Source organism: Chrysemys picta, chromosome 1 (genome assembly GCF_011386835.1).
Source record: "Chrysemys picta bellii isolate R12L10 chromosome 1, ASM1138683v2, whole genome shotgun sequence".
Classification (NCBI taxonomy): Eukaryota; Metazoa; Chordata; order Testudines; family Emydidae; genus Chrysemys; species Chrysemys picta.
The window spans coordinates 138,858,009-138,879,064 of NC_088791.1; the positions used below are offsets into that span (position 1 = coordinate 138,858,009).

Sequence of the window (21,056 nt, forward strand, 5' to 3'; positions counted from 1 at the left end):
CCTTGGCCTTTTTAATTTTGTCCCTACATACTTGTCTTTATTTATATTCATCCTTTTTAATTAGACTAGTTTCCACTTTCTGTGGGACTCTTTTTTGAGTTTAAGATAATTGAAGATCTTTTGGTTAAACCAGGATGATCTCTTGCCATACTTCCTATCTTTCCTATGCAGTGGGATAGTTTGCTCTTGTGCCCTTAATAACGTCTCTTTCAAAAACTGCCAACTCTCTTGAACTCTTTTTTCCCCTAGACTTGCTTCCCATGGAATCTTACCCAACAACTCTCTAAGTTTGCTAAAGTCCGCCTTCTTGAAATTCATCATTTTATTGTGCTATTTTCCCTCCTACCATTTCTTAGAATCATGAACTTTAACATTTCATTATCTCTTTCCCCCAAGCTACCTCCTACTTTCAAATTCTCAGCCAGTTCCTCCTTATTTGTCAAAATCAAATCTAGAACAGCCTCTCCCTTTGTTGCTTTTTCCACCTTCTGAAATAAAAAAAAGTCTCCAATGTATTCTAAGAACTTGTTGAATAATTTGTGCCCTGCTGTATTATTGTCCCAACAAGCACTGGATGGTTGAAGTCCTCCAACACCACCAAGTCCTGTGCTTTGGATGATTTTGTTAGTTGTTTAAAAAAAGCCAAATCTACCTCTTCTTCCTGGTCAGGTCTATAGTAGACCCCTACCATGACATCCTTGCTTTGTACTCCTTTTATCCTTACCCAAAGACTTTCTACAAGTCTATCTCCTATTTCCATCTTAACCTCAGTGTAAGTTCATAAATCTTTTATATACCAGGCAACACCTCCTGCCTTTTTTCCCTGCCTGTCCTTCTTGAGCAAGCTGTACCTTTCTATACCAATATCCCAGTCATGTGTATTATCCCACCAAATATCAGTGATGCCAACTATGTCATAGTAGTGTTTAATCACTAGTATAGCCTTTCTAGTTCTTCCTGTTTATTCCCCATATTTCCTGCATTAATATACAGACATCTAAGATACTGATTTGATTTCCCTTCTATGTTCCCTCTTGCCTCTTCCTTGTCCCTGATATAATGGCCCATGCTCCCCCCAGATTCTGACCATTCTCCCTGGTCTCCATGTTTTTGACTTAGAGCTTTTGTTTCCTGTCTCCATTAAACTTAGTTTAAAGCCCTCCTCACTAGGTTAGCCAATCTATATCCAAAGATACTTTCCCCCTTCCTAAGTAGGCAGACCCCATCTCTGTTCAGCAGTCCTTCTTCCCAGAACAGGATCCCATGGTCAAGGAAGTCAAAAACCTCTTGGCAACACCATCCGCATGGCTGGTCTTTCACTTCCAGGATGCATCTGTCTTTGCCTGGGTCCCTACATTTCACTGGAAGGATAAAAAAGAACACCACTTATGCCCCAACTCTCTCACTCTTTCTCCAGGTGCTCTGTAGTCACTTCTGATTGCTCAGGGTCATACCTCATGTAGTAGGAAGAGGGCCTGAAACATAAGCCCTTCTATCAGAGGCCTGGGCTGAGGCCTGGGCTAAAGTAGTGGTCAAAGCTTTGCAGATATAAAGTAAAATCAGGCTGTAAGCTAGAGACAGGCCCTACTCACAGAATCTGGCAAGAACAGGGCTGATATTGCAGAAACACACATTCCTAAGAAGTGCTAGGCACCAGGACACTCACACAAACACATTCCAGAAAGATGGTACCAGAGCACCCCAATACCAAGTATGGTACAAACACACCCCTCAAAGGTAACAAGAACACACTCACCCTAAAGATAAGGTCAGGATGACAGCATGAGGGATAGAAATGTTTTGATCAAACTGACAGGTACAAGGTAATGGGTGGTGGTTAGTTACGTCAGAAGGGGCAGTAACTAACCACATCAGAAGGTGACACCAAACTGTGTCAGAGGAGCAGTATGTAATTTGTTTGTACTGGGGTATAACGAGATATTTCTGAGGGGGTATCAAGCTCTGGCCTAGGGGGAAATGGAAGGTCCCGCTGTTCAATGAATTGGTCCATTGTAACGGGCATACATGTATTAGTGGTCCTGTAGAGTCTGCAGGATATGAAGACTGTTCCTTGTTAAAAATAAACCTGGCTGGGTGCCTTCACTAAAAACTGAGTCTATGGATTTATTGGGCAGTTTAATTGAGGTCTGTTAGCTCCACAGAGCTGGGACAAAATGTTGAATGAACACGCACGCGGCCAACATCTGACCACACCTCGCAATATCATTAGTGCCCATGGGATAGTAGTCAGAGGGCCAGATGATCCTTGACAATCCCTCTGTAACATCTTGGATATAGGCCCCTGTCAGGCATCATACCTCACTGGATGCCAGGTCAGGCCAAAAGATGGGTGTCTCTGTCCCCTCAGAAGGTAGTCGCCAACCACAACTACCCTACCTTTCCTCTTTGGAGTGGTGGCCGTGATCCTCCCAGTGTTGGGGGAATATGGCTTCTCCTCCTCCATCTTTGGGGGTGATTCCTCATCCCTCACTGCTAGGACAGCATAACAGTTCTTTATTACTATGGTTGGTGGGTTGGGAGTAGGGGTGGATCACTGCCTGCCACCATACATAACCAGCAACCCGTGTCCTCCCTGTGACAGATCCATATCCTTCTCCCTTGTGGGATGTGACATAGAAATATAGGTCTGAAGGGGACCTTGAGAGGTCATCAAATTCAGTCCCCTGCTCTGAGACTAGACCAAGTAATCATAGACCATCCCTGGCAGGTGTTTGTCCAACCTGTTCTTAAAAACCTCCAGTGAGGGGGACTCCACAATGTCCATTGCAGGCCTATTCCAGAACTTATTTATTCCTATAGGTCAAAAGCTGTTCCTAATATCTAACCTAAATCTGCCTTGCTGCAGATTAAGCCCATTAGTTCTTGTCCTACCTTCAGTGGACATAAAAGAACTGATCACCCTTAACATAGTTGAAGACTGTTGTTAGGTCCCCTCCCAGTCTTCTTTTCTCAGTTTTTGTAGCCTTTCTTCATAGGTCAGGTAGTCTAAACCTTTTATCATTTGTGTTACTCTCCTCTGGATTCTCTCCAGTTTATTCACATCTTTCTTAAAGTGTTGTGCCCAGAATTGGATATAGTACTCCAGCTGAGACCTCACCAGTCTCGAACAGAGTAGGACAGTTACTTCCACTGTCTTACATATGACTCCTGTTATTGGACTCTATAATTAGGGCCCTACCAAATTCACGGTCTACTTTGGTCAATTTCACGGTCATAGGATTTTAAAAATCATAAATTTCATTATTTTAGCTATTTAAATCTGAAATTTAACTATGTTGTAATTGTAAAGGTCCTGACCCAAAAAGGAATTGTGGGGGGCGGGTCGCAAGGTTATTGTAGGAGGGGTAGTGGTAGTGCTACTCTTACTTCTGTGCTTCTGCTGATGTTGGCACTGCCATCAGAGCTGGGCAACTGGAGAGCGGTGGCTGCTGGCCGGGATTCCAGCTCTGAAGGCAGAGCCGCTGCCAGCAGCAATGCAGACATAAAGGTGGCATGGTATGTTATTGCCACCTTTACTTCGGCACTGTTGCCTGCAGAGCTGGGCCCTCAGTTAGCAGCCACCCAGCTCTGGTATTGCCACAGGTGGAGACCAAATTTCACAGTCTGTGATGCATTTTTTATTGGTCATGAATCTGGTAGGGACCTACTCATAATGACATTAACCTTTTTTTGCAACAGCACCACATTATTGATTCATTCAGTTTATGATCTACTATAACTGGCAGATCCTTTTTATCTGCACTACTGCCTTGGAAGTTATTCTAATTGTATAGTTGTTCATTTGATTTTTCCTTCCTAAGTTTTTTACTTTGCAATTGTCATTATTGAATTTAATCTTGTTGATTTCAGACCAATTCTCCAATTTGTCAAGGTCATTTTGAATTCTAATCCTGTCTTCAAAAGTGCTAAGCAACCCCTCCCAGCTTTGTGTCATCAGAAGATTTTATAAGCATACTCTCCATCCCATTATCCAAGTAATTAATGAAAATGTTGAACAGTATCAGACCCAGGACTGACCCCTGCTGGATCCCACTAGAAACGCCCTCCCAGTTTGACAGCAAACAGTTGATAACTACTCTCTGAGCGCTGTCTTTCAACCAGTTGCGCACCCATAAATTCCCCCAATCCCAGCCATCCAGGCCAATTACTAATCTTAAATTTTATACAAAGAATGATTGAAAACACAAAAACTTTCAAACTGAACTCTGTTTATACAATATATACAAATAACAGCTGAAAAGCTGCTGAAAATGACAGTAACACCTTATGTAAATAAGAGGGTAAAACAGCTGGTGTTAATTTATGGTAATATTTACAGATGGACTTGGATGGCTTTTCTTGCAAAAACAAGGGTTCCTCATACAATCATATAAACGTAGGTCATCTAGGCCAGCCCCCTGTGCTGAGATAGGATCATTTTTGACAGGTGTTTATCGAACCTGTTCTTAATAACCTCCAATGATAGTGATTCCCCAGCCTCCCTAGGTAACCTGTTCAAATGCTTAACTATACTTTTAAGTGACTTCAGAGAACCTGTGAGCTTGTTGTGTAGCTCTGACCACACTGTGAAATAAAAGGGAACACTAAGAGATTTTCCAAGCTGGAGGTGTAATTTCATTCCGTAGGTGAGTATCTGTCAGTGAAGCTATACTGTGATCTGCAGCAGAAATTATTAACTCATGCCATGGGATTACAGTTTACACTAATAACTACAAATCTCATCCTTACTGTAGCACCTCTGTTCAGATCAATATTGACCTGCATTACAGACACATTCTCCTCCCAAGACAGGCACTAGTCACATTGCTGATAGCAAAAGAGACACAAAGATGTTTCTACTGCAAGGAAAAGAGGTCAGTGCAGAAGAGGAAACTGTTTTTATTTTCTAACTATTTATAGTCTTGTCTTTTCAAATTAATGTTTCCGTGACAAATGAAACAGCTCATTGAAGCTAGTTTATCAAGGATTCTTTCTGTTCCCATGATGAAGGGTGTCATATAAGGATCTAGATAACTCCATGTATAGTATCTCTTACTGTCCCTATATTTTCTGTTTTACAACTTTCTCTAGATGAGAAACCTCATTTATTTAAAAAAAAGCTAAAAAGGACAGCTTGAATTAGTCTGTTTCAGGAGAGATTGCAGTCAGATGCTTTCACAGGGAATGTTAACACCTCGTTTCCTGGAGACAGCAAAAACTGTTATGAGCTGCAACCTCAATGCTACAGAGCTAAGACAGTCTGAATTCTCAGCTGACAGGATGGGCCATGCATGGGTGGCCATTAACAGGTAGGCACAGAAGGGGGAAGGACTTGGGAAAAAAAGGCACCATTATTATAATTATTTGCATAGCTGTAGTATCTAGAGGCCTCAGCAGAGACTTGGGCCGAATTGTGCTAGTCATTATACAATCACTTAGACTCTGCCCCCAAAGAATTTAAAATCCTAATAGAAAAGTGTAGGAGAAATATATTGTAATGATGGGCCAGCAAATGTTAAGCTATCACTAAGCTGGGTCACCTGTAAAGCAAGCCTTAAGAACATACCAAAAGGATATTGCACTGATAAACAGGGCCATTCCTTGTAGACAGTCATCAAAGCCATGTTGAGTAGACTAGAACCTTTAACATGTTTGTCTGTACTGTTAGAGAATCAAAGAGTAAGTACTAAATGTGTCTATGTTTACCTGCATCCTATTAGAAATCTAACAATGTGATCTAATTATTAGTAGATGCTAAATCCTGTTTCTGTCCTGTAACAATTCCTTACTATCTTCTATTGACTCCTAGATCAAAAGGGAATATTATCATTTAGATGGGATTTGTGGTGTAATAATATTATTGTCCTAATCTCTCCTCAAACCTTGTAATTCCACATAGTAAATCACCTGTGAACTGCCTTGATAGGTTGAATGACTATTGCTACCTGTATTGTTTGAGAAAAGAACCATCAAATAGAGATCAAAATGTCAGCTTGTTTTCATCAAAGGCCATGTGGTGGAATTAACTGTGAGCACCGAGGTTGCTTCAACTATAAAGGAAGCCTCGGGGCTGATCCTTTTCATATCAGGTCTGCTTAAGCTTTGTCAGGGAAGAACTAAGCCACAAGACTGAAGTCTCCATATTTACTCTGGATTTTCCTGGAATTCTCATGGAAGAACTTGAACAAACTCTACATCTGAACTGCCTATTGGACGATAACCTTTTAAATCAATTCCAGAAAAACTTTTACAAATCAGGAGCCTCACTATCTCTGCTATGAAACTGACCAAAGGACTTTATCTGTATGCATATTGATCTTTTAGCAACAGCAACTCTCTTACTTTTTCCTTTTTATTATTAAACCTTTCGTCTTTTAGTTACTAAAGGTTTGGCATCTGTGTGATTATTGGGTAATATCTGAAATTCATATTGATTTGGAGATCAGTGTCCGGTCTTTTGGGACTGGTAAACCTAACTTAAGGTGAATCAGGTTTTCAATAACCTCTCACTGTATTAGTCTTGGAAGGCTAGATGGGAGTCATGGGCTGGAATGCTTAAAGGAGACTGTATTTGGCTTCTTGGTAACCAGTGCGGCATTCCAGAAGCTGTTCTGTTACTGGCTTGGTGAATCTAATTATAGAATAAATCACCAGTCTTGGGGATTGTCTGCCCTATTGCTCGCAGTCTGCCCTGAGTTGTCATTCTCAGCATGGCCCATTCAGGCACCCCAGTCACAAACATTTTATCACCACAGCTGTGGATCCTATTAAGACCTTTGATAGTTATAAACAAGGAGGTTTTCAAGTGTAGGGGACAGAACAGAAGTTCCTGAGGAGGAAACCTGAATCTTGTTCCTGGTTTTGACACTGACTCATTATGTGACTTGGGCAAGTCACTTCAGCTCTCTCCCATCTGTAAAAGGTGACTAGGGATACCCTCCTTTCAAAAGCACTTTAAGACTCCAGATGAAAAGTGTTCACAAATGTTTAAGTCATTCCTCCTTCTAAGGAGGCATTTCATTGACCTTTCAAAACATTACATGAATTAAAAATAGAAAGAGAAGACTGGAAGGTTGCAACCTTGACAGTGTCACTTTAATTCTTGAGGCTGCAAGTTCCTTTTTAGGAGTGTAGTGCAAATTTCCGGTGTGGTTTCCGATGAAATGCTGAAATGTGAACAGTTCTTCCTTTCCCAATACTGGTCTAACAGGGCAGCCAGGGTGTCTCTGTCCTCCAGGGAGGACAAAAGATTGGATATGGAGGATGAGGAGGGATACACCACTTTAAATTTGCAATCCCGAACTCCAGTATCTGCCCGTGGACATCCAGGCAACAACAGAGGTATCACATTTTCTACAGTTTTTCTTGGACTTTTTGCCCATTGGCTGATTGGCTGCTTGCTCCAACCCCCTCTCAGCCCCACGCACAGAATTGCGTCTCAGCCTCACTCCACTTCCTCCTTTCCATGTTCTCACCTGTCTCCCTTATCCCCATCTCTTCTTTTGTCTTTTTATGTCGCTAATCCCCACATCGCCTCCTCACAAAAAGAAAAATGATGGTAGCAAGAACAAGTTTACAGTCATCACACTGATCACAACCCTACTTGTCTGTCTTGTCTATTTCGTTTGTAAGCTCTTCAAGGTAGATACTGTCTCCTATTGTGTGTTTGTACAGCACCTAGAACAAAAGGGCCCCAATAATGGCTGGTTGCTCTAGTCACTACCATCATACAGATTAATGCAATTAATCAACACCACTCATGATCCTGATTATTTCATTGTGGCAGGGGATAATTACTTGCACACAGTTCACAGCCCCAGTCCAATTCAGGAAATGAGCAACTATTGTGTATATATATTTCTCGATAGGTCTTTATAATGTATTTTATCTGTAAAAAAATATAAGAAGTGGCTAAGAAAATGTCTATTATTGAATCTGTTATTGAGGATGATAACTTGGGGGAGGGTGTCTCTGCTTTTATATTAAACCTTATTCTGATGTTTCCCTCTGCTATGACTTGTGGGGTTCCCAGATCAATCCCTTGCAGCCAGGAGACATCCCTGATCTGGATTTGATTATTTTGATCAAATTGATTTGCTGGGGAGAGGGAAGGGATAGCTCAGTGGTTTGCGCATTGGCCTGATAAATCCAAGGTTGTAAGTTCAATCCTTGAGGGGGCCACTTAGGGATGGGGGGAATCTGTCTGGGGATTGGTCCTACTTTGAGCAGCAGGTTGAACTAGATGATCTCCTGAGGTCCCTTCCAACCCAGATATTTTATGATTGAGATTAGGCAGGACATTGTGATAGAAGGAAAAACTACATAATTTAAAAAATTAATGCAGGCCTTGACAAATATATTTTCCTGGTTAAATGCAATCAGCTTCCATAAACTGAAGTTTCCATTGAAAAAGTTTCTAATCCATATGCTTGTGATCAAAATTTTCTAAATGTGATCAGAGGAGCCTTGTCATCTGCAGTAATTTTATTGTGAGTCTTGTGAGTTTTTGTGTTTTTCTTAAAGCCTCATCTCTGATTTATGCAGCTTCGGTGCAACTAGTATCAAAGATGAGATGGGCCTTAATTATAGACCCTGCTGCTCATGTGAACCCTTTACTCCAGGGGTCGGCAACCTTTCAGAAGTGGTGTGCCGAGTCTTCATTTATTCACTCTAATTTAAGGTTTCACGTGCCAATAATACATTTGAATGTTTTTAGAAGGTCTCGTTCTATAAGTCATAATATATAACTAAACTATTGTTATATGTAAGGAAATAAGGTTTTAAAATGTTTAAGTAGCTTCATTTAAAAATAAATTAAAATGCAGAGCCCCGTGGACTGGTGGCCAGGACCCAGGCAGTGTGAGCGCCACTGAAAATCAGCTCGCGTGCTGCCTTTGGCATGCGTGCCATAGGTTGCCTACCCCTGCTTTACTCGTTCTCTTCTGAAACCCATCTGTTCATGTTGCACCATGTACTGGTGGTTGCTGCCATCATCCCGAGTGATGGGGCAGGAGATCTGTGCGCCAGTATGTAACTGCTCCACATTTATTAACAATATTCAACATACTGTAGCTGTTTATTTTAAAAAATTAAACAAAACCTCAAACTTTGCTTTCTGAATCTGTGAATGCTGCAGACTCTGGGAGCTATGTGTATTTCCTCCTGAGTGGGTGAATTCCCATTGGACTCATTACTCTAACATTTTTTCTAAGTGCCTAAATCACTTTTGAAAATATAGGGCTATAGAAAATTTTACCTTGACACTATCTTGGGGCTCAGGAGAAGGATTTCAACCTCACCCCAAGTTTATAGTCTCCTTACAACCTGAAATATCCTAAATATTAGGTTTATCTACTACTATTATTCTCAGACAGTACAGAGCTGGGTTCATCATAAAAATAGCTCAACACATAAAAATCTACTCTTATGAATCAGCTATTTCTGCTTCTCAAGATCTCTTCTTTCTCCTCTGTTCGCTTTATGCTTGACCCGAGAATCTCAGAATATTCAGTTGTTAAAAACATGTGTGAGTGAAGAAAAACAATATATTTTAAAAGAGTAATTAAAAAGGAGATGTCACTTCACTTATTTTCATCACTGAAACTATTATTGGATTCTCTCAGGGCTCCCTGCTCCTTCCCCCGTGTGGCATCCAGTTGCCCTGACTTTGCTGACGGTGTGCTTGGTGCTCTTCATAGGGCTAATAGCCCTGTTGGTTATGTGTAAGTATTGAGACTTACAATTTTGCAGAATTCCAGCTCCAGTGAAAGGTGCTAATTTGGATTCATTCTGACTCATATATCACCAACAGAATTGCCACCATGTCTTTATACAATTACGTTCCTACCTTTCCAGAATCTCTTTTTGTCAAAACCAACACTTTCCTGTGGCCAAAACAAAACGTTCAAAATCATATATAGGCATCATTACACCCTGCTAAAGCAGTTCCCTGTGGCTTCCATTCATAAGGAATCTTGTTTTTCACTCTATTCCTGTTTTCAATCAGTTAATCCTGGCTTTCGTGTTCTCTGCAGGAAAATTAAAGAGCCCCACATTTACCTGGGGCATTATGAAACTGTCAAGGTTCCTTCCCCACTCTGAACTTTAGGGTACAGATGTGGGGGCCTGCATGAAAACTTCTAAGCTTAACTACCAGCTTAGATCTGCTTTTGCTGCCACCATCCAAATGATTTATGAGTTATTTGGGAAACTCTGTCTTCCCCCCCCAAAAACCTTTCCTCCCTGGGTAGCCTTGGGAGACTCTTCCACCAATTCCCTGTTGAACACCGATCCAAACCCCTTGGATCTTAAAACAAGGAAAAATCAATCAGGTTCTTAAAAAGAAGGCTTTTAATTAAAGAAAGAAAGGTAAAAATCATCTCTGTAAAATTAGGATGGAAAATAACTTTACAGTGTAATCAGATTCAAAGAGCCCGGAGGAACCCCCTCTAGCCTTAAGTTCAAAGCTACAGCAAACAGAGATAAACACTCTAGCAAAAGGTACATTTACAAGTTGAGAAAAAAAAGATAAAACTAACACACCTTGCCTGGCTGTTACTTACAAGTTTGAAATATGAGAGACTTGTTCAGAAAGATTTGGAGAGCATGAATTGATGTCTGGTCCCTCTGAGTCCCAAGAGCGAACAACCAAAAGCCTTCCCCCCACCAAGATTTGAAAGTATCTTGTCCCCTTATTGGTCCTTTGGGTCAGGTGTCAGCCAGGTTACCTGAGCTTCTTAACCCTTTAGAGGTAAAAGGATTTTGGAGACTCTGGCCAGGAGGGATTTTATAGTATTCTACACAGGAGGGCTGTTACCCTCCCCTTTATAGTTATGACAGAAGCATTGTGATCTTGTTGCATCCAAACTTCCCAAATGACTTAATAATGTGATTTCCTTTCAATAGGCAAACTCAGGACTCATAAAGCATATCCACAAAAAAGTTATATTTGCTTCCCTCTCCTGTCCCTCATCACCACAGACAGAAAATGTTACACAGGCAGAGAAGAAAGATAATAAATGTATCACGGATCATTGAAAGTTCCATAAATCGAGGCACTGAAACTCAATAGCAAGGTCCGTAACTGTGAGCTCTGTCGGTCATGACTGCAGTGTATAGGTATTCACGGTGCAATCACTACCTCATTCCCATAGACCTGCCCCAGCCTGCGCTGAGCTCAATTCAAATCCTGAGAAGGACAGCCTCTTCTCTGGTTGTTCCTGAGTCCTAGTGAGGATTCTGGAGAGAATAGTATACAAGAAATTACACCCAGTTCACTCCTTCAGTTTCAGGCATGTCTTGCTGTGTGTGTATTCAAATCTTCAAGAAAGTGGGTGAAAAGTCAGCACATTTGTACAAAATATTCCACTCAAAGCTTTTGACATCTTGCATCAAGATTTCAAGCAGTTTCAAGTAGTTCTCCTTAGTGACACTGCAAAAGTGCTTGATGCTGTTATATGGTGGCAACCACACCATTGGCTATGGGTTGAGTAATGCAGGAAAGACCCACAAAAGCTAGAGGGGTAAAGCAGCCCTGCTATTGCAGTTCATTTTACTTCCCAGATACCATCGCTGCTGCTTTGCATACAGTTGATGGGGCAGGTTTCACAACCAACTGTTAATGACATCAGCATTGAGTGTCTCTTATATTTCTCATCTTTTCTGTTGTGGTTTTCCATCTGCAGCTGAGAGTGTCTAATGATTCCTGACTACTGAGAACAAGCAACTGAGTTTGTGTTATTTTCTAAAGTGCTGATGCAAAATGCAGGACTAATAGCCCTGGAGGCTGATGTCCTCTGTTTCCAGAATAGCTACAACCCAGAGGGCAGTAACACAAGCTGCCTTCCCAGACCCAACACCCATATGCACATGGTCCCATCCCCCTGCCAACGTTAACCTCATCCTTGACCCCCAAGGACCTCTAAGGGAGACAGAGGCCCATGCTATGGTCTATTCCAGTTTTCACCCCTCTGCTGAGACATTGAGTGGAGCCAATTAATTCTTATCTGGTAGTGATTTTTGTGATGTAAACACCATCCTTCTCAGAGCAAGACTGGAATTCACCCACTTATTTCAGATAGGCCCCTGAGGGGCCTCCAGATGGGAGTTAACAACCTGGAGGTGTAGAAGAACCAGTGACCTAGAGATGAAGGAGGGCCATATTCTCACCTGGTGTAAAGCAGCATAGCTCATTGAAATCAAAAGAGTTACACCAATTTTATCTAAGGATCTGCTCCTGAATTTATGAAAACAGTCTCCTGATACTGTATAGTTGTTCCAGTTGTCTCCCAAGATGGATCAGCTTAGACAAAAACAGATTAATATTGTGGTTCGTAGTGCTGGATAGAGACAGATTAAGTTGCTGAAGGGCCCATGCAATTTCCCCACTACCAATTTTTCTTGTCTCAGTCCTGTTCTCAGTATCCCTATTAGTTTAGGCCTGCCACTCTACATAGGTTTGTTGATGTATTTTACTCATGCCCTACAAGTGTTAGAATAGAATGTGGAAGGCTTCAATAACGCAATAACAGTTCTGTGTAGATCTACGCATCAGAGCGTACATGTCTATAACATGACAAGGGAACATTTTGATTTTCCAGATTCACACAGGAACATCTTCCCAGCATTCAAAAATAGCAAGACACCTTGCCATTTTTGAGATACAGCATGACAATAAAGCTTAAGAAGAATTTGCCAAATGGACAGCTAGACCCTGAGGACCAGAACCGTACTTTACTTCACCGGCTTCTTTGTGCTTCACTGGGGGAGGAAATGGAAAATGGGGGAGAAAGCTGGCTTAAACATAAGTTGAAGCTATGCCATTTTATACCAGCTACGGATCTAGCTCATGGCTATTGTAGTACTAACAGCAAAGAGGCTGCTGCTTCCCCACTCGTTAAGACACAGCATTTTTAATATGTTTTCTCTGTAATGCTTTTATCTTAAGGATAAATGTGCTTGCTTAGAAAGGGCTGGGTGGTAACTTATAAATGTGGGAAATTATGCTGTTTATAGCCTCTGAAGAAAAAGCAAAGCGCAGACACTTGCTGTGTAGGGCTGTCTGGCTTGCTGGGAATAACACAGTGTAGGTAGGGGAACTGTGCACCCTGGAAAAAACCCCCAGCAGGGATAGAGACAGGGGTCTCTGTCCAAGAGAGGTGATAGCTGGGGAGCTGGGAACTTGAGTAGAATTATGGAAGGAAAATACAGGTGCTGTTGACCTGAACTGTGACTTGCACTTTTGAAAATCCCATCTTTAGACATACAAGTTTAGGCATCTACAATTAAATGTTTTTATCAAGACAGTTCCCAAAAGAAATAACTTTTTTAAAGGCACAGTCAGGGAAAAAATGTTTTTCAAATATTTTCCCTTTGGAAAAGAAAACATTTAGTGATAATTTAAACTAAGAATTAAAGGTTGGGACATTCTGAATTTTGGTCAATAACTATAATAATTCCAGACAGTGTTTTCTTCTTTGATCTGTCCAACTGAATTACCTGTACCTGCAAACACTTAAGCACATCAAAAACAATGAGGAGTCATTGTGGCACCTTAGAGACTAACACATTTATTTGGGCATACGCTTTCATGGACTAAAACCCACTTCATCAGATGCATGGAGTGAAAACTACAGTAAGCAGAATATATATTCTAGCATATGAAAAGATGGTAGTTGCCTTACCAAGTGTGTGTAGGGGTCCGTGCTAACGAGCCAATTCAATTAAAGTGCAAGAGGCCTATTCTCAACAGTTGACAACATGGTGTGAATACCAAGAGAGGGAAAATTACTTTTGTAGTGCTAACAAGGCCAATGCAATCAAAGTGGCCCATTTCCAACAACTGAGAAGAAGGTGTGAGTATCAGCAGAGGTAAAATTACTTTTTGTAGTGACCCATCCACTCCCAGTCTTTATTCAGGCCTAATTTGATGGTGTCCAGTTTGCAAATTAATTCCAGTTCTGCAGTTTCTCGTTGGAGTATGTTTTTGAAGATTTTGTTGAAGAATTGCCACTTTTAAGTCTGTTATTGAGTGTCCAGGCAGATTGAAGTGTTCTCCTACTGGTTTTTGAATGTTACAATTCTTGATGTCTGATTTGTGTCCATTTATTCTTTTGCGTAGAGACTTTCCGGTTTGGCCAATGTACATGGCAGAGGGGGATGGCTGGCACATGATGGAGGCTAAGATTTTGATATTTTAAATACAATTTTCCTTCTCTGTGTTACTAACAAGTGAACTTATTAAAACTCAGTATTTTATGATCTAACTTGCTTCCACTATAAATGCTGTTTGTTTCTATTGTGCACTGATACCAATGTTAATGTTTATAATGTTTTCAGTTTATTGGGGAAGAAAAACAAAACAAACCCCACATTAAGGCTTGATTCTCAGTCACCCTAAGGCTTGTTTATACCACTCTGGCAGTGTAAATGAGAATCGGTCCCATTACTTTAGCGATTCAGATTGTGAAACCCATGTGCAATCCGCGTGTTGTAGTTCTTATTTCATTTCACAATGGTGTAAGTCACACAGGAAACCTGAACATCAGACATCCAGCCTTTACAATGTGTGTTTTGGGCTTCATAGAAAAGTTGTCTGTACCTCAGCAGAGTGTGAGGGTGACACAGAATCATAACAAATAGGGGACTCCTGGGTCATCCAGTCTGATCTCCTGACCCCTGGAATCCCACAGGGCTATGCCCTTCTGCATTCCCACATCAAATCCAAACTCTCTAGAATCTCCCTCCCTCACTGGGTACTCAGCCACTTCCCCAGGGGAGCCTGTTCCACTATTTCCATTGCTCTGGATGTTACAAACTTTGCTTCGATATCGTAAGGCCTGACTATGGCAGCTATTAATAGCTATGGCTCAGAGCTCTAGTGCCCTAGCAGGAGAAGTGGGAATCACTATGGCCCAAAAAAATACAATGCCTGCTAGATCTCCCTGGGAAACAGGGTGACACACCTGAGCTCTGTCTTCTTGGAGGGTGCGAGTGTGCAGCATGCCCTCCTCCTCCCAGGCTAGCCAGCTCCTTCCCTCCTTCTCCCTTAATTTAGGAGAGCCTTGAACTCTGAGGAGTTCTAAAAAGGAGCAATCCCCACACTGAGAAGAGTGCAGGGCCTACAAAGGTTCCTTGCCCCTATGGAGGAGACACAAAAGCCAGCACACATGTTGCATCCTCCCTTTACCTTCTTGTGCAGCCACAAAACCTGTCCCCTTCCATGAACTTGTCTTTGTGCCATACACTATCCTCCTAGGACTATACAAACAAGATTCCAGGAATAGGATTACAGCTGAAGTCTCACATGCCTGGAGCTAGAATTCAGGATGTGTCTGCTGAGATTGATCAAGCCCTCGGACCGCTACCCCTTCCTACTTCTCCATGTGGGCACCAATGATACTGCCAAGAATGACCTTGAGTGGCTCACTGCAGACTACATGGCTCTGGGAAGAAGGATATAGGAATTTGAGGCGCAAATCATGTTCTCGTCCATCTTCCCTGTTGAAGGAAAAGGCCCAGGTAGGGACCATCAAATTGTAAAAATAAATGAGTGGCTACACAGGTGGCTTCAGAGAGAGGGTGCTGTATTCTCTGACCATGACATGTTGTTCCAGGAAGAAGGACTGCTAGGAAGAGATGGGTTCCTCTTAATGAAGAGAGGGAAGAGCATCTTCACAGGCAGGCTTGTCAACCTAGTAAGGAGGGCTTTATATTAGGTTCACCATGGGATGGAGCCCTAAGCCCTGTGGTAAGGGGGAAGTGGGATACTGGAAGGAAACACAAAGAGGAGAGTACAAGATGTGAAGCCTCCTGATTCATACTGAGAAAGTAGGACAATCGGGTAGTTATCGTAGGTGCATATACACGAATGCAAGAAGCCTGGGGAACAAGCAGGAAGAATTGGAAGTCCTGGCACAATCAAGGAATGATGACATGATTGGAATAACAGAAACTTGGTGGGGTAACTCACATGACTGGAGCACTGTCATGGATGGGTATAAACTGTTCAGGAAGGACAGGTGGGGGGGGAAAGGTGGAGGAGTTGCACTGTATGTAAGAGAGCAGTATGATTGCTCAGAGCTCCAGTTTGAAACTGGAGAAAAGCCTGTTGAGAGTCTTTGGGTTAAGTTTAGAGGCGAGAGCAACAAGGGTGATGTTGTGGTGGGCATCTGCTATAGACCACCACATCAAGAGGATGAGGTAAATGAGGCTTTCTTCAGACAACTAACTGAAGTTTCCAGATCACAGACCATGGTATTCATGAGGGACTTCAATCACCCTGACATCTGCTCAGAGAGCAATACAGCAATGCACAATCCAGGAAGTTTTTGGGGACTGTTGGGGAGAACTTCCTGCTACAAGTGCTGGAGGAACCAACTAGGGGCAGAGCTCCTCTTGACCTGCTGCTCACAAACAGGGAAGAATTAGTAGGGGAAGTAGAAGCGAGTAACAACCTAGGCAACAGTGACCATGAGATGGTTGAGTCAGGATCCTGACAAAAGGAAAAAAGGAGAGCAGCAGAATATGGACCCTGGACTTCAGAAAAGCAGATTTTGACTCCTCCAGGGAACTGATGGGCAGGATCTCCTTGGAAGCTAATATAAGGGAGAAAGGAGACCTGGCAGTATTTTGAAGAAGCCTTATTGAGGGTTCAGGAACAAACCATCCCAATGTGCAGAAAGAATAGTAAATATGGCTGGCAACCAGCTTGGCTTAACAGAGCAATCTTCGGTGATTTTAAACACAAAAAGAAAACATACAATAAGTGGAAACTTGGACAGATGACTAGGGAGGAGTATAAAATTATTACTGGAGCATGCAGGGGTGTAATCAGGAAGGCCAAAGCACAATTGGAGTTGCAGCTAGTAAGGGATGTGGAGGGGTTTCTACAGGTATGTTAGCAACAAGAAGGTCAGGGAAAGTGCGGGACCCTTACTGAATGTGGGAGGCAACCTAGTGACAGATGATGTGGAAAATGCTGAAGTACTCAGTGTTTTTTTTGCCTCGGTCTTCCCATTCAAGGCCAGATCCCATACTGCTATCCTGGTCAGCACAGTATGGGGAGGCGGTGAGCAGCCCTCAGTGGTGAAAGAACAAATTAAGGACTAATTAGAAAAGTTGGACATGCACAAGTACATGGGGCCAGATCTAATGCAACTGAGGGACTTGCCTGATGTAATGGAAGAGCCATTGGCCATTATCTCTGAAAACTTGTGGCGATCGGGGAGATCCTGGATGATTGGAAAAAGGCAAATATAGTGCCCATCTGTAAAAAGGGGAAGAAGGAGAATCTGGGGAACTACAGACCAGTCAGCCTCACCTCAGTCCCTGGAAAAATCATGGAGCAGGTCCTCAAGGAATCCATTTTGAAGCACTTGGAGGAGAGGAAGGTGATCAGGAATAGTCAGCATGGATTCACCAAGGGCAAGTCATGCCTAACCAACTTGATTGCCTTCTGTGATGAAATAACTGGCTCTGTGGATATGGGGAAAGCGGTGGACATGATCTACCTTGACTTTAGCAAAGCTTTTGATACGGTCTCCCACAGTATTCTTGCCAGCACGTGGATGAATGGATTATAAGGTGGATAGAAAGCTAGCTAGATTGTCAGGCTCAACCAGTGACGATCAATGGCTCAATGTCTAGTTGGCAGCCGGTATCAAGCGACGTTCTCAAGGGTCGGTCCTGAGTCCGGTTTTATTCAACATGTTCATTAATGATCTGGATGATGGAATGGATTGCACCCTCAACAAGTCCACGGATGACACTGAGCTGGGGGGAGAGGTAGATATGCTAGATGCTAGAGGGTAGGGATAGGATCTAGGGTGACCTAGACAAATTGGAGGATTGGGCCAAAAGAAAACTGATGAGGTTCAACAAGGACAAGTGCAGAGTCCTGCACTTAGGACGGAAGAATCCTATGCACTGCTACAGGCTGGGGACCAACTGGCTAAGCAGCAGTTCTGCAGAAAAGGACCTGGAGATTACAGTGGACGAGAAGCTGGATATGAGTCAACAATGTGCGCTTGTTGCCAAGAAGGCTAATGGCATATTGGGCTACATTAATAGGAATATTTCCAGCAGATCGAGGAAAGTGATTATTCCCCTCTATTTGGCACTGGTGAGGCCACATCTGGAGTATAGCATCCAGTTTTGGGCCCCGCACTACAGAAAGGATGTGGAGAAATTGGAGAGAGTCCAGCGGAGGGCAACAAAAATGAATGGGGGCTAGGGCACATGACTTATGAGGGGAGGCTGAGGAAACTGGTCTTATTTAATCTGAAGAAGATAAGAGTGAGGGGGGATTTCATAGCAGCCTTCAACTACCTGAAGGGGGGTTCCAATGAGGATGGAGCTTGGCTGTTCTCAGTGGTGGCAGATGACAGAACAAGAGGCAATGGTCTCAAGTTGCAGTGGGGGAGGTCTAGGTTGGATATTAGGAAAAATGATTTCACTAGGAGGTTGGTGAAGCACTGGAATGGGTTACCGAGGGAGGTGGTGGAATCTCCATCCTTAGAGGTTTTTAAGACCCGTCTTGACAAAGCCCTGACTGGGATGATTCCGTTGGGGTTGGTCCTGCTTTGAGCAGGGTGTTGGGCTAGATGAACTCCTGAAGTCTCTTCCAACCCTAATCTTCTATGATGCTATGATTCTATGATTTTATGTCAGAGAAAAAAGCAGAGGTTCCCAGGCATTGGTCCTGATCCCTGCAGCACTCCTTGCTCTTTCTGACTTGAGGTGGTAGAAACTAGATGCCAGATGCTCAGATGGTGCAAATTGGACATCAGTGATCAATGCACTGATTTATATCAGCCCAGGATCTGGGCTCAAGTATCTGGACTTAGGGCTTCTGCATGTCACATAGAGCTCTAACTCCTGGGCATTGTACCCAGTGTCTGGAGTACTGTCAGAATCCTGTGGCAAGAGACAAGGACTGAGAATTGGTCCCACACCCACTGCTGGGCAGTGCAGAGTGCTAATCTCTACCACATGTAGTTGGTAACAAGAGAACATGACTATGATGCTGTGAAAATCCTGTATTCACTCCTGCATGTGAATCCTGAACCTGCAGTTCTCCAGAAACAAGTTGCCTCTTTAAAAAGCAAACCACAGAATTTACACAGACAGGGCTGTGTTTTCTTCAGCCGTTGCAGAGAGAAACAAGTGGAGGGCAGATAGGCGAGAAGGGAGGCAGAGGAAGAAAGAAAGAGGCACAATTTCTCCATCAAAAGGGAACATTTTTCTTTCATAACTTCCTGTTATAGGAAGTTCTGGGCTGCTCTTTTCTGATATCCGGGTTGCCTCATTTGTATTTCATTAAAAAGGAGCCCTCTCTAAAACAGCAGATCTTTTCCATCACTCAACAGCTGCAGAACCTCAAAAGTGCTATAATTTTTTGACTTGAAATATAAGCTGCTCTCTTCACCAGCTATGACAGAAGAAATAACATATGCGGATCTGGAATTTAGTAAATCTTATGCACTGGAAAATATCTCAAAGCCTGCTGCTCCTGAGGGAAAAGGTACAGTTTCTATGGGCTTTTTAGTTGTGCTTAAAGTAGCTTAGTTGGGAAGTGGTCTCAACCTAATCTTAGACAGAATGGGCCAGATTCACTCCTTTAACCCCATCCTTTTCAGTAGAGTCACACCAGTGGTGAATTTGTCCTGTTTTATTGTGATTAGTGGAGAAGCATGCACAATGCTGTTCAAAGCATTTAGGGAGATGTTTCTCACCATATCATTTTATTATATAGGGACCCAATCCTGCGAACACTAATTGCTGAAAGTAGTACTTACTACCATGAGTAGTCCTATTGACTTTAATAGGACTACCCATGGGAATGAGCAGTGTGAAAGGTAGTAAGTGTTCGAGGATCAGGCTCTAGAGTAGAGTCTGACAGTCTTGAGGACATATTGTGCCATCAGTTCATAATGAATTCGGTGGGGATTTCTGTAGAATTATCCATGGGATGATGTGGCCCTAGGTTAGAATTTTACAGTTGCCAAACTCTGGTCCATGGGGAAATGAGAATCTTTGTTCTCTTTCATATTTGACAGGCTCCAGGTTGCTTCTTTCTCATGGGAGGTTGTAACATTTGGTGACAAATGATAACTTGCTTTCAGGGTATGGAGCATTTGTGGCATCTCCATGTGAGAGGGTAAACACAGCCAGAGAAGGGGGAAACACTTCAAATTGTCATAGGTCACTTTAAAAAAAATACACCAAGAGCACATTAGTAAGTGTAAGAAAAACATTCCTCAAAAAACAAACTTGATTAATGGAACCTTTCCCTGAAACAATGAATGAGAGACTATTTAAATAAAACACTCACAAACCTGGTCTTTTGTTTGCTCTGGCTCCCTGACCAGTTCAGACCACAAACCCCCATCCTGTCCTCTGCAGCAGGATTTGCATTCAGCTAAGGAAACCGCGGATCCCAAGTGAATCAAACTGAAAACCACATTCCTCTTTTTTTGCTTAAATTTCTGAGAGCACCAGTTGTGATGCCTTTATGCTCCAACTTGGGGCTGTACCTCGCTAGGGAAGGTGTTAGGTTATTTTGTCTTTACATACAGGCTAGTCCTTTGGTATAAATTAGAGCAGTCTGAAGGCTGCTCCAACTTGTGTCCACTGCTAGTGGCCATAAATGGTCATTACAGCAGTTGGGGATCTCCAGAGTTCAGTGAAACTCTAGCTGTGCTTTCTTTTCCAGAGCCACAGCTTTACACCAGCCATAGGGAGGGGACTTGACAGCAGAGCTACTACACTAGTATGATCCTCCTGGGTCAGCTATGCCACTGTGTCCCAAAGGTGCTGTGCATAGGGGTCACAGCTAGGGTGACTAGATGTCCCGATTTTATCAGGATTGTCCTGATTATTAGGGGTTTTGTCTTAGATAGGACTTTATTACACACACATACACACACACACATTTCCCCTCCCCTCGTCCCGATTTTTCACACTTGCTATCTGGTCACCCTAGTCACAGCACAGTGAAGGATCTGGGCCATCTAAGTATTGTAAAATGCCCAGAACCTAAGCCTGGAAAGAGAAAG

The 21,056-nt window shown here is 42.6% G+C and overlaps 1 protein-coding gene across 2 annotated transcripts in view; it reads left to right on the forward strand.

Moving 5' to 3' along the window:
- The first annotated feature begins 7,204 nt into the window (after positions 1 to 7,204).
- The window catches only part of LOC101937198 (C-type lectin domain family 1 member B-like), a 40,591-nt gene continuing 26,739 nt past the window's right edge, over positions 7,205 to 21,056 (forward strand). Inside the window, exon 1 of one of the 2 annotated variants that reach the window (XM_065571814.1) lies at positions 7,205 to 7,341. In XM_065571814.1, coding sequence (XP_065427886.1) covers positions 7,257 to 7,341 — 85 coding nt within the window. In that variant the 5' untranslated portion in view covers positions 7,205 to 7,256. Of the gene's footprint in view, positions 7,342 to 19,279; positions 19,523 to 21,056 lie in introns of those variants that run through there. The other variant, XM_024110147.3, reaches the window with a different exon arrangement.